Source organism: Marmota flaviventris, chromosome 1 (genome assembly GCF_047511675.1).
Source record: "Marmota flaviventris isolate mMarFla1 chromosome 1, mMarFla1.hap1, whole genome shotgun sequence".
Taxonomy (NCBI): Eukaryota; Metazoa; Chordata; class Mammalia; order Rodentia; family Sciuridae; genus Marmota; species Marmota flaviventris.
In genome coordinates this window covers 102244439-102260390 of record NC_092498.1, presented here as the reverse complement: position 1 = coordinate 102260390, position 15952 = coordinate 102244439, and the positions used below count along the sequence as shown (strand labels likewise).

The window sequence follows — 15952 nt, the reverse complement described above, 5'->3', positions numbered from 1 at the left end:
AATAGTTTTAGTGCTCCCTAGGTAACTCTAAATGTACAGAGTGAAAACCCTGAAACTCAAGGTCCATTTTAAAATACTGAACAACTGGCAACTTATGATGCCACTAGCTGAGACAATACAAATTTGGACAGGAGAGGGGATATGGTCCCCTCACCTGCTCCCTCTGGTTCAAAAGTTTTGCTGCTTATGAAAACTAGCATTTTTGGTCCCCACCCTGACTGATGCTATGGGAGGTGCTTCTCTCACAAGAAAGGGGTCCTGGAAGGTTCCCAACCTCTTCATGAGGGAACAGTGTGCCTGGCATCCAGGAGTTCATTCTGTTCTGAGCACCTGGAGGAGACTCAATAGTTCTGGAAGGTTATGGAAGCAGCCACTGCACTGATGGAACAGCAAGAAGAGGAAGTTGGAGGGGCTTGATGCCATCAGGCTACAATGAAACTGATAAATGGGAAGGGAGGGTTTCTATACTAAGGATGAGGCAGAGGAAAAAGGCTCCAAGATCTCCTGGGAACACCATAAGGAGAGGTCCACTTCTTGGAAGCACACACTTTTCACCATTGAATGATGGAACAGAGTTCAACTCATGCCAACTAGCCTTTAAGATTCAAAGGTTTCTCTAAACTTCCTCTGATATTATGAGACATATATATATATATATATATATATATATATATATATATTTTTTTTTTTTTTTTAATTTCATCAGGGTTTCTGGTTCATGATTTCCTCCATAAGGCAAGCCATAGAAACTGCATTTCTTCCTCAAAGAAGAATTTTCTGTTTTGGAGTTGTCCATAAAAGAATTCTCTAACCTACTTTGTCTGATAACAGATATAACTCTCATTTTAGATGGGGTCATGCCCCATACTCAAGAGGAAAGAATGCTGAAGAATCTGGACAGACAGACCTTGCTGGGTTTCTCCACTCAGTCTATTATCACTAGATTATACCCTTTTAGTCCATCACATTTCTACATGACTGTCCATGCTTTGATCATGTCTCTGAATGAAGTCTCTATAAAAACTCACAAGGATGTGGTGCTAAGAGCTTCTGGACAGCTGAACACATGTAAGCTCACAGGAAGGTGAATAAGACTCATCCACATCAAAGAGGGTGGTACACTCTAACTCCATAGGGACAAAAGCTCCTGCACAGGACTCTTACAGAACCTGGCCTATATCTCTCTTCAGGCTACTTACTTGTATACTTGAAAATATACTTTATAATAAACTGGTAAACTTCTCTGAGTTCTTTTGAGTTACTTAATTTGAGTTCTGTGAGCAAATTAATCAAAACTAACAAGAAGGCTGAAGGAACTTCAATTTGGAGCCAATTGGACAGTAGTTCTAATGGTCCAGATTTGCAACTGGGTTTGAAATGGGGAAAGTCTTGGGTACTGAGTCCTCAACCTGAGGGATCTGATGCTATGTCCTTGTTGATGGTGTCAGAACTGAATTAAATGAGAGGACACCCACCTGGTAACCAGCACTAAAGAAGCAACTGCTTGCTTGTGGATGGAAGAAATGCCCACACCACTTGGAATCACAGAAGTCTCCTGTGTTTTTGTTTTGGTGTCAGAGCAGGGGGAAGATGGCTTGTTTTTCTTACATACTTCCTAAATTTGCCAAAGGGCTGGTACAATGTAGAGGATACCCTACATTATCTAGGAAGGTTTTTTAAGAGCAATTACAAACTGCTAACATCAATTCCAGAATCAACAATATTTGACATATAACTTTACCTGATTAATGCCAGGCACAACTTGATAATGCCTGTAGGGGAACTGGGCAATTGGCCTTAGGGACCATTTCTCTGCAACCCTTCTACAAATGTCTGCAAGAAGACTAATTCCATTCCCTCCCCAAAAGCAGTATTAGCAATAGGTGATCATCAATTTCATTAGCATGCACAGTGCCTGTTGTGAACACCCTGGCCATTTCACAATTAGTCATATCATCATTTCTTTAGTACAGGTTAGCAGCACAATGATGTAAAGCAGATTAACTCTGGAAGCAACTGCAGGTGAGTGCCCAGCCACAACACCCATTCACCTCTCAAGGAGGACAGAGTGCAGGAGGGTACACCTGGTACTGTGACAAAAACCCATCTGTGCTCCACACATGCACCTCCCAAAGGCCCTGGCCTCCGGACGCTGTGGGAATGCCTTCCAAAGTTTCCTTGGTGTGATCACCAGCATTTAAGAATTGGGAGACCCCAACTACACACCTTGCTCTAAAATTCACTCTATGGGACGCAAGTGGCCTCTGGCCACAGGTGGGCCCCACCATGCATCAGAACAGGACAGTTGTGATAGTCGCTCCCTTGCAAGGCTCACCAGTGGCCTTGTGGAAGACAGCACTGCACAGGGATATGGAAAGGTGGAGCCAAAAGAGCTGTTCTCTAAGCAGCTTCCAATTCACCTGCCCAGGTGGGCCAAGATTGAGACTTGGACAATCTGGCTGAAAAAAATGGGATAAAAATAACATGCCCAAAATACACTAAGGCTGTATTACCAATAAATTTCAAGTGATCAGAACGAAGGAAACTTAAGAGCCTTTCCCTCCTGCCTGGACATCCTGGCTGCCACAGGCTGTGGCACAGCGAGAGGAGCTCAAGCAACGCAGCTGACTGCTCTCAGACCCTCACCAAGTTTGTCTGTGGATGAGATAATGTCAGCGGGCACGGAGGAGTCCAGATCAGCATCCAAAATCCCCAGGGGGTCCAGCTGTGCTACATGGTGCCCTCGTATCTATGAGTGGGCCAACGATGAGAGGGAAGGACACACACAAAAGGACAGGAGAAAAAAAAGAGGGAAGGGGTAAAAAAAAGTAAAATTACATTAAAATTAGCATTTACATATTAATTCTCACCCACGTTTGAAGAAACAGTTACTGGAGCATCATCAAAATTTACACAACTAATTCCGAGAGGATCAAGTTTTGCAATGTGGTGACCCCTGACCTGGAATAATAACACAAGCAAGTCATTAAGCAGATCCAGTGAGCTGTGAGGAGGGGTAAAAGAGTTATACTTCATGCAAATCTTTCCCAGAGGGGAACACAGCACTAATAAACCCATACAACAAAATTAATTTTAAGAAGTCAATCTTGGAACAGCTTATTTTAAAAGCACTATTGTGCATAAAATTACTTTTATTAAAAAAAAGGTGGGAAATATAAGATTCTCAGGTTATGATAAATTTGAATAGTCTGAAAAGATCTATTTTGTGGGAGCTTATGGTTTCAATAAAAATTATATATGCTGGGAAACTGTTAGCCCAGTGTGAAAGCTTCCTTTTGGTAGAATATAAAGATTTCCCTAAGGAGGAAATAAAGGCTTGGGTGTTGGATAAAGCTGAGGAAGGGTACAGATGAGGCATCTTACTAAGAGATTTGCCTTTATTATATCTACATAGGGAGTGAGGATGCTGGCCCTGATGCTGCATACAGGTCAGCACACACATGGTAGTCAGAACAAAAAAGCCCACAACAACATGGACTTAAAGCATTTATTCTGAACTGTTCAAAAAAACAAAGGAGGGGCTCAGGATGTAGCAAGTAGAGCATTTGCCTAGTGTGTGAGCCTCTAGGTTCAAACCCCAATACTACAGAAAAAGGGAGAAAAAATAGAGAATTCCAATTTTAAATTTCTTTCAGTTTTGGATATTTTACTCATAAATTTCTTGCTAGCAATTTGAGAGGGAAGCAGATTCTGAGAAGTCACTACAAGATCATAGTAAAGATGTTACTGAGGCCAACTACATGAAGACAATAGTCAAGAAGGACTAGCTGTGCCTCCTCTTACCTCTGGACAGGTGTGCTGTGAACAGTGCCTTAGAGGTTGAGGCTATGTCACTTACAGCATCCTGCCCATCTCCTTACAGGCAGCACATGTAACACTCCAGGCAGAGAACTCTTCTATAAGATCATGGCCTGAAGGACCCGAGGACCTAGGGTCCTCCCAATTCTGCCTTATTACATATATACACCTTAGACTGTCTGCAGGATATATCTGAATCATCATCTCCAGGAAAGAGAGACATGGGCAGAAAGGAGAGTTCAGGGCATAATTTCTCTGGTTGTTAATGCTGCAGCCACATAAGAGACAGTGAAGCCTGGGATCCGATGGAAGCTCTCAAGAGGTACTTTTCTCTTCTTAAAACTATTCATAGATCAAATTTTAAGGGCTTTCGCTGACATGAGGTGGATGCTGCAAGATTCTTTTCAGAGAAAAAATGAAAGGAAAAGCTTAGTTCTGCTCAACAAGCCTGTTAAGGGCTCAGCTGCCCTTACCCCTTCTCCTCCCTGCTTCTGTGTCTCCAAGCACTATAGATTTCTTATAGTATTCAGTTGTTAACAACTGAGAGCGGGCATCAACCGACTCAACAGCATCACCCTTCCCAGCCAATGCCTCCTGCCGGGTGAGTAGCACTTCTTCTCAATGGCCAGGCTTGGGGTTAGGGCTGTGGCTCAGTGGTAGAGCACTTGCCTGGCATACTTGAGGCAATGGAGTCCATCCTCAGCACCACATAAAAATAAAATAAAGGTATTGTGTCCACCTACAACACTGGGGGGATGGGGGGAGATCCCAGTTTCTCTGCCCAAAAATCTGTCATGCCAATTTATGAAAAGAAATAAAGAGCTATTATGAGGCAGTTATTAAAGACAGCAGAGGATCTGCTTAACTTTGGTTAGCCTGGTTCCCATTCTTTCGTATACTTGACTTTTGCCTCCCTAAGACCCAAAGGCAGGAAGCAAGCACCTAGAACCTGGAGGAGGTAAAAGAAAATGACTATAAACACTCAGAAAGGCCCAAGAAACACTGCATCCTTTTCCACATGGATGGTCAGCTCCTGCTCACCTGATATGCCCTGATGAGAGATTGTACCGCCAGGTGGTCCTCTACAAGCTTGTCGACGTTGGGTTGTGCATCCACCAGGGATTGTGCGTGGGCCACGGTAGCCAGGGAGCCTCGGCTCAGGGAAAGGGGGCTTTGGTAGGCAGTGCCCGGGGGAGCTCCAGCATTGGTGTTGCGGAAAAAAATATCCCATGACTAAAGACAAAAAAGGTACAGGGTTATCTTGCTGCTCCCCTAAGTGGCCAGAGAGCTGCTCTCCAAAATTAGTTACATATACTACAAGCTGGCCAGACCCATCTCCTCCTACTCTGGACAGCTTAGGTCCCTGTCTGCCACCAAATGGTGGGTTCTGAGTTTGGATCCCAACTTTCAATCCTTCACTTTGCCCTCAGAGTGCTCCTTCTATCAACACAAAGGCTCCAAACCATATGGCTCTCCTTCATGGTACATGCAGGCCTTGTGGCCAGGTACTGAGACCTGGAGACAGAAGTGCTCAGGAAGAAGGTACATGCTTCCTGCCCCTGCCCCATTTGTCTGTAGCTCTGCAAACCCTGCCAGTTCTTCTTTAGGTATGCCAGATGTGCACAAACTGCCAGAAGCACTTGGGTAGCACCAATGGGATTGAGCACCTCCTTGAAGATCCTAGAGGCTTGGGGTTAGGGCTGTGGCTCAGTGGTAGAGCACTTGCCTGGCACACTTAAGGCAATAGGGTCCATCCTCAGCAACACATAAAAATAAAATAAAGATATTGTGTCCACCTACAACTCTGGGGGCTGGGGGGAAGATCCCAGAGGCTCAGCATAGCCTTTGGGGTCCAGGGCCCCCTGATCACACCCTCTCACTGTCTAAATACAAACCAGAATCTGATCCTTTACAAAAGGCAGTTCCTCAGAGAAATAATCTCATTCCTATGTGGGGGTCAGAGATTAAAATTAAAATTGAGAGCTCTGTGACCTTGACAAGTTACTTAACATGCTGTGCTTAGTTCTCTCATCCATGAGGACAGAAATATATATTCTCCACAGGTGTGCTTGTATAGACTAAACAGAATAGCTAAAATCATTAGCAAAGTCTAGTAGGTAGCAAGTACTTTAGGAAAGCCAGGTGTTACTACCAGCACTTCAATTTCCTCTGTTCTACTAAAAACTGACTACTTTCCTTGAATTCCAATTATGTTTGGTTATTTCATGTTTAAATTATTTGATCTATAAATTGCATAGATACTATGAATTATAATAGTTTATTCAAAGATGAATTTTAATATTTTAGAGATCAGAGATACTGATAAAATTCCATTACATTGCAAAAAAACAAAACAACAAAAACAAAAATACCCCAAAACTGAAAAATTCGAAAGATGAAAAAAATTTCAGTTTCTAAGATTCTTTCATCAAAAAACTCTGATTGGACTGAATTGAAAAATTCAGGAGAAATTTCATTAGACTTTTGTGTTCGCCTTCTAGGAAGCCCTGCCAAGATACCCACATATGTTCCTGTCTGGGGCTTGGGTAGATATCAAATGGGTCTGTTTGTGTCTGGAGACAGAATGGGTAGAGATGGCTAAAAAAAAATACAGTGACACTGGTCCCTAAGTTCTTCTGGCTTTTTTCAGACATGGAATTTTTATAACACCAAGACACAGACATACCTGACTCAGGACCCCACTATAGAGAGCACACTATATGCTGCAGCCAGCCACAAACTAGAAAGCTCCCTAACACCATGTGCAGCTCCATCTTCAGCCTTAGACAGGGCATTCTGGCCTCTCACTAAAAACTCTGTGAAGGAGTTTTGTGTTTCAATTTTAAAATGTTCTACAATAAGAATATATTCCTCAATGGATGTGTAACTGATGTGATTCTGCAATCTGTATACGGGGTAAAAATGGGAGTTCATAACCCACTTGAATCAAAGTGTGAAATATGATATATCAAGAACTATGTAATGTTTTGAACAACCAACAATAAAAATTTTTAAAAAAAGAATATATTCCTTTTGAATTAAGATGAAATTCTTTTTTAAAAAAAAGTTAAACTACTGGGGGGATATGATTACACAACCACTGAACTGTATACTTTTTAAATAGTGACATTTATGCTATGTGAATTATATCTCAGTGACAATTTTTAGATGTTTTAACAATCATTAATCTTTCTGGTTAAATTTCAGTGTGCCAGTTCACAGAAGAAGAACAATCTGAGGTTGTCTTCTGGTACCTTCCATGGCAGTATTTTTACCAGGGAAAAAAAACTATTTTGTGAGAGGAAACAGAGGACCCCTCAAGCATTGACATGCTAGGAAAGGTCTGCATGCCTCCCACTTATCCCCTAACAGGTTCTGTGCAAGGACAAGGGATCTAGAAGGTGGCTATGTATATACTTGATGTCTCCAGATACTTTCAATTTCATTGAGGTTTTCCATCAGACTCAAGGGAGTTCCCTACAATCTGGAAGCTGTAGTGATTAAGGATAGCACACCTTGGCTGTCCATCCTCCTGAAGATAGAGATAACTAGAGACCACACACCTTGGTGTCCATCTTTGTTCTGAAAACGACATGATTAAGGACAGCACACCTTGGCTGTCAATTCTTATTTTAGAAGCAGAGGTAACCAGGGACCACATACCTTAGTCATCCATTCTCAAACACATGGCTTTCCCCTGAAATTCTCCCTGGTCTCCAGGACTTGGAGGCCTGGCCTGAAGGGAAAAACTCCTCTAATACAGCATCAAACTAGACAAGAGTCAACCCAACCATATCTCATCCTTTCCCAGCAGAACTAAGAGAAAACTGCTCCTGCTACACAAAACCCAAATCAAAATTCTTTACCCCAAACTTGCTCTAGCACTAGCACCCCTATTCAGTCTAATCCTGACACTCATGGCCCCTGGAGAGTGAAGGGAGAGAGGCTGGGGTTGTGGTGCAGTGGCAGAGCGCTTGCCTCACACATGTGGGGCACTGGGTTCAATCCTCAGCACCACATAAAAGTAAATAAACAAAATAAAGATAGTGTGTCCATGTATAATTCAAAAAAATAAAAAATAAAAAAGTGAAGGGAGGGGCTGGGGTTGCAGCTCAGTGATAGAACGCTTGCCTAGCATGTGTGAGGCACTCGGTTGGATCCTTGGCACCACATAAAAAGAAATAAACAAACAAAATAAAGGTATTGTGCCCATCTACAATTAAAAAATATTTTTTAAAAAAATAGAGAGTGTAGGGAGGAAGCTGGGAATGGTGGCATACACCTATAATCCCAGCTACCCACGAGGCCAAGGCAGAAGGATCCCAAGTTTGAGGCCTGCCTGGGAAACTAAGCAAGACACTGTTTCAGAATAAAATAAAAAGGTCTATGCAAGGCACAGTGGTACACGCCTGTAATTACAGCTACTCAGAAGGTTAGGACAGGTGGATTGCAAGTTCAAGGTGAGCCTGGAAAACTTAGTGAGATTCTGTCTCTAAATAAAAAATAAAAAGGTCTGGGGATGTAGCTCAATGATAAAGCACCCTTTGGTTCAATCTCCTGTACTGCAAAAACCAAAAATCAAACAAAAAAAGAGTACAGGCAAAGCGTGATCCTTAAACCAAGCAGCTTCTGGAGAGGAACACAATCCAGACTTCCCTTAACTCTTAAAATGTATCTTTCTTGGGTTGGGTTTGTAGCTCAGTGGTACAGCATTTGCCTAGCATATGTGAGGCAGTAGGTTTGGTCATTGGCACTACATAAAAATATATAAATAAAATTAAGTATTAAGTATTTTGTCCATCTATAACTAAAAAACAAAAAAATTTTAAAATATATCTTTCTTCTTCTGCTGTGGCTCCCGTTTTTTGGGGGTAGTGGGTGGAGATTGAACCCAAGGGCACTTAATCACTGAATCACATCCTCAGCCCTTTATATTTTGAGACAGGTCTAAGTTGCTTAGGGCCTCACTAAATTACTGAAGTAGGCCTTGAACTTGCAATCCTCTTGTCTCCAGAATTGCTGGGATTACAGGTATGAGCCACTATACCCAGCTTCATCTTTCTTTTAACATTCAGAACACACTAAAAAGTGTCCAGAAACACAGGACAAAGTCATCCAAGAATAAAAACCTTGGATTGAGGGGGTTCCTCCAGGCTATACTGATTCGATTTTCTTGCCCTGGGGAACAACAGCACTTTCAAATCCAAAAAAAAAAAAAATCATAGATGGGAAAAATCATAACTTTCACTCTGTGATAAAATTCGCTTTGAATAACAATAAAAATGGTAAAATAATCAGCATCAGCGGGTTGTACTGATGGTCTCTGTGGGCAGGTGTTTCTAACTGATTTCCAATTTCTCCCCTGGTAGAAGGTTCAGCTCAGGCAGCAACTGCCAGACAGTGTTAATGTGACCGAGTTGTAATAACAGAACAATTCTTAGAGAAAGAACTCTGGCCTCTCTAGTAAAAGTGCCACAGACCTCTTACCCTCCTCCAAAACAAGCTGGGAAAACAACACTGTTAAACTTCAAGGGTTGACAATGAAAGGAATTTGCACCCACTGAAGCCCAGGCCTGAGGTCAGGGAGGTTAGGGCCAAGGCCCAGAGAATATAAAAGCTACAGGACTCTCAGTCCAGGTCCTGCAGAGAAGGCGGGAATGGCCATGATCATGATCATTGGGCAGGTCTCCTCTCTCTAACATTCTTTTGTGCTTGGAATAAAACTCCAAGTGATTTTCAAATGGCTGCGGACAACAGCACAGACGAAATTCTCCTCTTCTCCACCCTAGCCCACATGCCCCAACTCAACCCTCCAGAGTCAGCCTAGTACACAGACAAGGGCCCATGCTGACAGGGTGGCTCCTGCACTGGATGGAACTGCACACCCAACAGTGTGCATCATGATCATTTGCATCATGATCTGGTATCACACTAAAAGGTTTTCTGATGGTACAGAGGTTCTGTATCCAGCAAACAAGTGCTCATATTTGGCATCATACTGCACAGTTGAAGTGGATTAAATTTAAATACAAAAATACCTCAAAAATGTTGATTTTTTTTAAAAAGGACTATAAATGTGAAGGTCATCTTTTGGCCTGCGGACTTCTCCCCTTAGCATGCACATCAGGAAGCCAAAAAAACAGTTGCCCCACCCCACTTGTGCCTGAGTCTTCCCCACCAGAACTGAGCTCACTGAATTCTGGGCAGGGGCAATGAACCATAGCCCATCCCAATTTCTCCTTCCACCTGTTTCACTGCAATCCTGCATCTCTCCCAGGGATCCCATTCCTTAGGAAACAACTCTTTTCCCAGTTTCTCAGCTTGCAGCTCTGTCTACATCATCCTGCCGAGGACATGAGAGCTGTTTGCCTTCCACAACCCTCTGGTTTTAAGTTCTTTGGAGCCCCCTGACCACCTGCCTTGGTGCTTCCCTTCTGCCCGTCCCTCCCTCAAGGCCAGACAGCTGCCTTTCTTCCTCTTCTCATCCCTTGGCCTTTCTGCCTCACTCCAAAATGGCTGATCCCTGTCAGTGTTAACACTTGGCTTTGTCACTAGAGTTTCCCCTATTCCTAATCCCAGGGCTTATTTGTCTCTTCCTATACTTATCTCAACCTGATATTTGTGTATTCACTACTGGTCTTCCCCTACTACCAGAACTAAGCCATCCATTTCCATTCTGGAGGATAAATTGTGTCTAGACTAAGACAAGTCAGTGATCAGCTAGCACAAGGGAAAAGCTTCAAAAAAAAAAAAAAAGAATGCCAGCGCCTGAACTCCCTTGCTCCTGCTGAGTGTGAGATAACACCTGGGAGATAACAGCCCACCCATTAAGGAAGGTGGCACCTGGCACTGGCATCATGACTGAGAATCTATCTGTGCAACCCCAATCTCTTGGTGGGTGAGGAAATAAGCTTATCTAAGCTGCAAAGCTGAGTTTTCTGTTTCTCCAAGTCAAATTTACTCCTAACTATTCCATTACTGTCTGAGTATCCTAGAACCCATGCTCAGTGTGGGCAGGGACAGCAACTTCTACTTCCAAAGTTTCCAGTGCTGGGAATGTTGCTTCCCTATCATGTGCAAGGCCCTGAGTTTAATTCCCAGCACCACAAAAAAAAAAAAAAAAAAAATCCAGAGACAAGGCAGAAGCAGAAAAAGAGGGCAGGAACTGGCTCACGGGTGAAAGAGATGATTTAACCATATAGAAAGGGCAAGGTGTGGTGACACACACCTGTAATTCCAACTACTCTGGAGGTTAAGGCACGAGAAATTCCAAATTCAAAGCCATCGGGTAACCTAGTTAAATCCTGTCTCAAGATAAAATTTAAAAGGGTTGTGATTAAGGGGCTGGGGTTGTGGCTCAGCAGTAGAGCGCTCTTCTAGCACGTTCAAAATGCTGGGTTCAATTCTCAGCACCACATCAAAATAAATAAAATAAAGGCATTGTGTCCAACTACAACTAAAAAATAAATATTAAAAAAAAAATAAAAAGGATTGTGATGCAACTCAGTTAATAAAGCGCTTGGCTAGAAAGGACCTAGATTCCATCGCTAGTACCACCAAAAACAAACAAACCAAACAGTACAAAAGATAAAAATTTCCTTAGGAAATCCTAAGGAATAGGAATAGTTTTTCACCCTGAAGCAGAGAGATGAAGTTGGACTCTGGCTTCTGGGGGAGATTGTTGGTGGCAAAGATTTCTGAGTCACAGTGACATACACTATGTTCCCAGCTCCACCACACCCAGCACTAAAGTCATTAGCCTCTTCAACCTCTTAATTGGCTTGTTACATAAGTAATAAGGAAAATCTGTCTCCTTACCTAGTCTTGAATGCAAAAAGGTTACATATACACACTCAACTCTCTGACCACCAGAGGATGAAATCATTGATAAGAGGAAAAAGGTTAAAATGTTACAGCATTTTAATAAGGTGAATAAGGATGCAAGTGACCCTGAAGGGACAGTTGCCAGGAAAGGTGAGTCTGGAAGACAGAGGAGTTCTGGGCAACAAACTCTGCACCTGCTAAGGGGTTGTGGGAATCCTGTTAAGTTCTTAATATAACATGTTTTTCCTAAAAGAGTATCAGGAATGCAGAATATACCATGTGAAAAAAATAGAGGACATTATTTCTCAAAAGCTCAAAAGCCAGTTCTGTCTAAATTAACAAGTATAAAGGCTAAATATACACAGCATTCCATAAGGTGTGGGACAAGGAAGGCGACTAAAATAAGCTTCTTACTCTCAAGAAGAGTAAGACAAGCAAACATAAATTCACAGAATGGACATGTGTTGAGGAAGCAAGGGCACTTACAACAGGTGGCCTATTGCTTGAGCTCTCAAGAACAGGTAGGTCACAAGAAGTGAGGGGGGGAAAGGACAGAAAAGTCCCCAGCCCCATCCTGTTATCAGGTACTGAGACCATGGTGTGGCTATATAGTAGGATGTGTAAGAAAAAGACTGGGAAGGTGGCCTGGGACATGGGAGAAACCTGGTTATCCACGCTCTGGGAACAAGGACCAGGACAGTGGCTAACTATTATTACCAAGAGAAGGGAGGCTCACCGACAGAGAGTTCAAGTCCCCTGCAAACTTCTCACAGTGGACTTAAGGTCATCACCTTACTTCCAGATGACTTCAATCAAAACACAACAGATTTCAAAACATAAATAATTTTAACACTCTGAAATGAAACCAGAGTTCCTATTTAATTGCAACTAAAAGCACTGAACTGTAATACATGAAGCTTTTTAACCATTTCCTGCCTAAAGTTGTTGCTGCCCATGCTTCCCACTAACCTGACCCTGACTTTCTTTGCAGTGGTAGGGCTCTTTCTCCCAAAGAGAGAATGCTCTTCAAAGGCTAAAGGCATGTTAGTGCTTTGCATGAGCAGGTGATCAATTTTGACCTTTGCCAAATTAAATTAGAAGAGACTCAACCTCCTTTCTGTAGGAAAGCCTGGCAAGGGTGGTATATTCTATCAGGAGAGTCCTAAGGATGGGGCAGTTGACATATAATTCCAGGGGGTTCCCCCTTGCCTCAGCACTGACCTCAACAGGTTCAAGCTTCTGAACAAGGGGCACTTGTGTGTTGCTACACATCCACAGCTCAAGAGAGGCAAATCTAAGTCTGAAGATTTAGGAGTCTCAGGGCCAAGCTCCCCTCAAGTTCTCAGTTGTTAAGTCCAAAAAGACAACACTCATGGAGGACTTTCTACTTCTGAGGGGCAGCCAACAGACCATCTGACAACTCTTCCCACAAATGTCTCTGACACAGACCTTCTTGTGGGATGATCCTCTCCAGTTCCTGATGATTGTTCTACTACGAGCTACAGGCAGGTCCCAGGTATGCTTCCCTCAGGCTTATGAGATCAGGGATGTCACTTCAGTTTTCTGGCCTTTTTCCTAATCTATAAGAGCAAGGAGCACAGCTATTTAATATGACAGCTCTGTATCTATCTTTTCAGCTTCTTAAATTTTAAAAAGCACTGGTACCAGGCTGGGATTGTGGCTCATCGGTAGAATGCTCGCCTAGCATGTGTGAGGCCCTGGGTTCGATCCTCGGCACCACATAAAAATAAATAAAGATACTGTGTTCAACTATAATTTAAAAAAACAAATGTATACACACACACACACACACACACATAAAAGCACCTGTATCAGATGCAGTGTTGCGCACCTGGAATCCTAGTGACTCATGAGGCTAAGGCAGAAGGATCATAAGTTCAAAGCCAGCTTCATCAACTTAGCAAGGCCTTAAACAACTTAGTGAGATTTGTCTCAAAATAAAAGACAAAAAGGATTGGGAGTTTGACTCAGTGGTTAAGCACCCCTGGGTTCAATCCCCAGTGAGTGGATAAAAATAAATAAAGATTTTTTAATATATTTAAAAAATATACTAAAAAATATTTTTATTAAAAATATAAATTAAAAAAATAAAAAATAAAAAGCAGAGGCTGGGTTGTGGCTCAGTGGTAGACCGCTCGCCTAGCATGTGTGAGGCCCTGGGTTTGATCTTCAGTACCACATAAAAATAAATAAATAAAATAAAAATATTGTGCCCAACTATAACTAAAAAATAAATATATATTTTAAAAATAAATAAATAGAATAGAATAAAAAGCACCTGCATCTACACTTGTATCTGTTCAAGAAATGGATGGTGAACATGAGGAGGTGCCAGAATTTAGTCATGTGTCACTAAAGTTTATTTGAGGGCCCAGACTCTATGACTGTGATGGGCCTCATCAACTGGCCACCTTTTCTTGTTCAGAGACAAAAGACCCAATCCTGCAGCTGTCCTTTCCCATGTGACCAATCTTGGTCACTATGCTAGTGCCATCTTGTCTCCAGCTGGAACTAGTCAAGGACTCACCAAGGACATGTGACAATCACCCAGGGGAATGGGGTAGGGCAGGTTCTGGTCTCCTCAGTTCAAGGAGCCACAGCCCGGGCTCCAAAGGCCATGACAAGGCTATCATATATAGCCTCACCTATTAAATTTTGATACTAACAATGCTTTATGATTGCTATAAATGTGAACTACAGGACAATGAATGACCAATAACAACTAATAATAGCACAGCCCTCCTTTAAGCTTTCTTATTCAGCAAAACCAATAAAAAGGCAGTTCCTGAGCATCCTGGTACTCTATGACTACCCTGTCTGGAGGGAGGCTACTCTGAAGGGCAGAGAGTCAGCCAGCATTCGGCTTTCCAGTTCCTTTCCTGCTCACACACAGTGCCAGCAGCATGACCACTCTCTATGTCCTCCTTCCAATGTTACCCATAAATCTATTCTGACTTGTGGGCCCCAAGCCCTTCCTGAAAATGTCCTAGAAATAAATTTCAAATGTGAATCTGTTTGCCCTGGCTTTCTGAATCATCTCCCTAATGGGAGGCCTGTGGGTGGATTGCCTACCTCCAGAGCCTGCAGTGACTAACTCCTGCTAGAGAGCTAAACACAATTCTCCAAAGACAGAGCTTAGGATGGGAGAGCTAGACTTTGGACACAATCCACACAAGCCTCATCCAGACTGTTACCAGGTAGGACAGCTTTTTCATGGCCTGGGTCAGACTACTGCCCACCACCATTCCATCAATGAAGCAAAACCTCAGGTGCACCAAGATCCAGGTCTGCTATTATGCCATCGTGAACCCATTTATACTAAGCCAGTTAAAACTGGGGGTTCTTTTTTCCTTTTTGTGAATTTTAACTTGTTATGTATTACAGCAGAATGCATTACAATTCATATTACACATACAGAACACAATCTTTCATATCTCTGGTTGTACACAAAACTGGGGGTTCTATTTAGGTATTTTGGGGGGATAACAGGGATTAAACTCAGGGGCACCCAACCACTGAGCCACAACCGCAGCCTTATTTTGTATTTTATTTAGAGACAGAGTCTGAGTTGATAAGAGCCTTGCCATTGCTGAGGCTGGCTTTGAATTTGCAGTCCTCCTGACTCAGCCTCCCGACGTGCTGGGATTATAGGTGCCTGGCTCTATTTAGGTATTTCTAAGTTAAAGAAACTGATGCATGCATGCTCCCTTATCACTAATGCTGTCATTTAGTATAGATGAGAGGATATTTTAAAACAATTTGTATTATCTTCTCTCTGAATGAGTATATAAATTACACCCATACACACCCAAGATTATCATAGAAAAACTGCCTTAGCTCTGCTGTATGGAATTCACTAGTATCAGGACTGCTACAGTAGACTAAAGGCAACCATACTATCAGATCCCTATGAAGAGGCTGGGGGTGCCATCCAGTCCTACACAGTCTCCCACTCCATACAGATGTCCTGCCTCTCTATCAGGGGTGGAGTCTGGAGAAAGCTTTCAAGCTGTTCTAACCAATGTAACAGGCAGCAATGTGCAATCTGGGCCCAGGCTTCAGAGGGCTTGCAATAATCACTTCTCCCTAGAGCTAACCTGAGACTAGGCACAAGGGTAGTTCTGATCTCCCAGAGGATGGCAGGGCCCATTAAACAGCCAGCACCACCTGCCAGACACAACAAAGACCTTCATAGCCCCTGCCCAGCTAAGTCTCAGATGTACAGAGGTGCCCTGGGAGTCAATAGGGGGATGCCAGACAACCCACAGAATCAAGAGAAATACCACAT

General features: G+C 42.7%; 1 protein-coding gene across 3 annotated transcripts in view; it reads right to left on the bottom strand.

Annotated features, from left to right (window-relative positions):
• The window catches only part of Ogdh (oxoglutarate dehydrogenase), an 84836-nt gene that overhangs the window by 49881 nt on the left and 19003 nt on the right, over positions 1-15952 (bottom strand). For 2 of the 3 annotated variants that reach the window (XM_027938299.2, XM_071614419.1), the window contains exons 3-4: positions 4861-5052; positions 2647-2749 (exon numbers count right to left, since the gene is read on the bottom strand). In XM_027938299.2, the coding sequence (XP_027794100.1) occupies positions 2647-2749; positions 4861-5052 (295 nt within the window). Of the gene's footprint in view, positions 1-2646; positions 2750-2870; positions 2962-4860; positions 5053-15952 lie in introns of all 3 variants that reach the window. The other variant, XM_027938300.3, reaches the window with a different exon arrangement.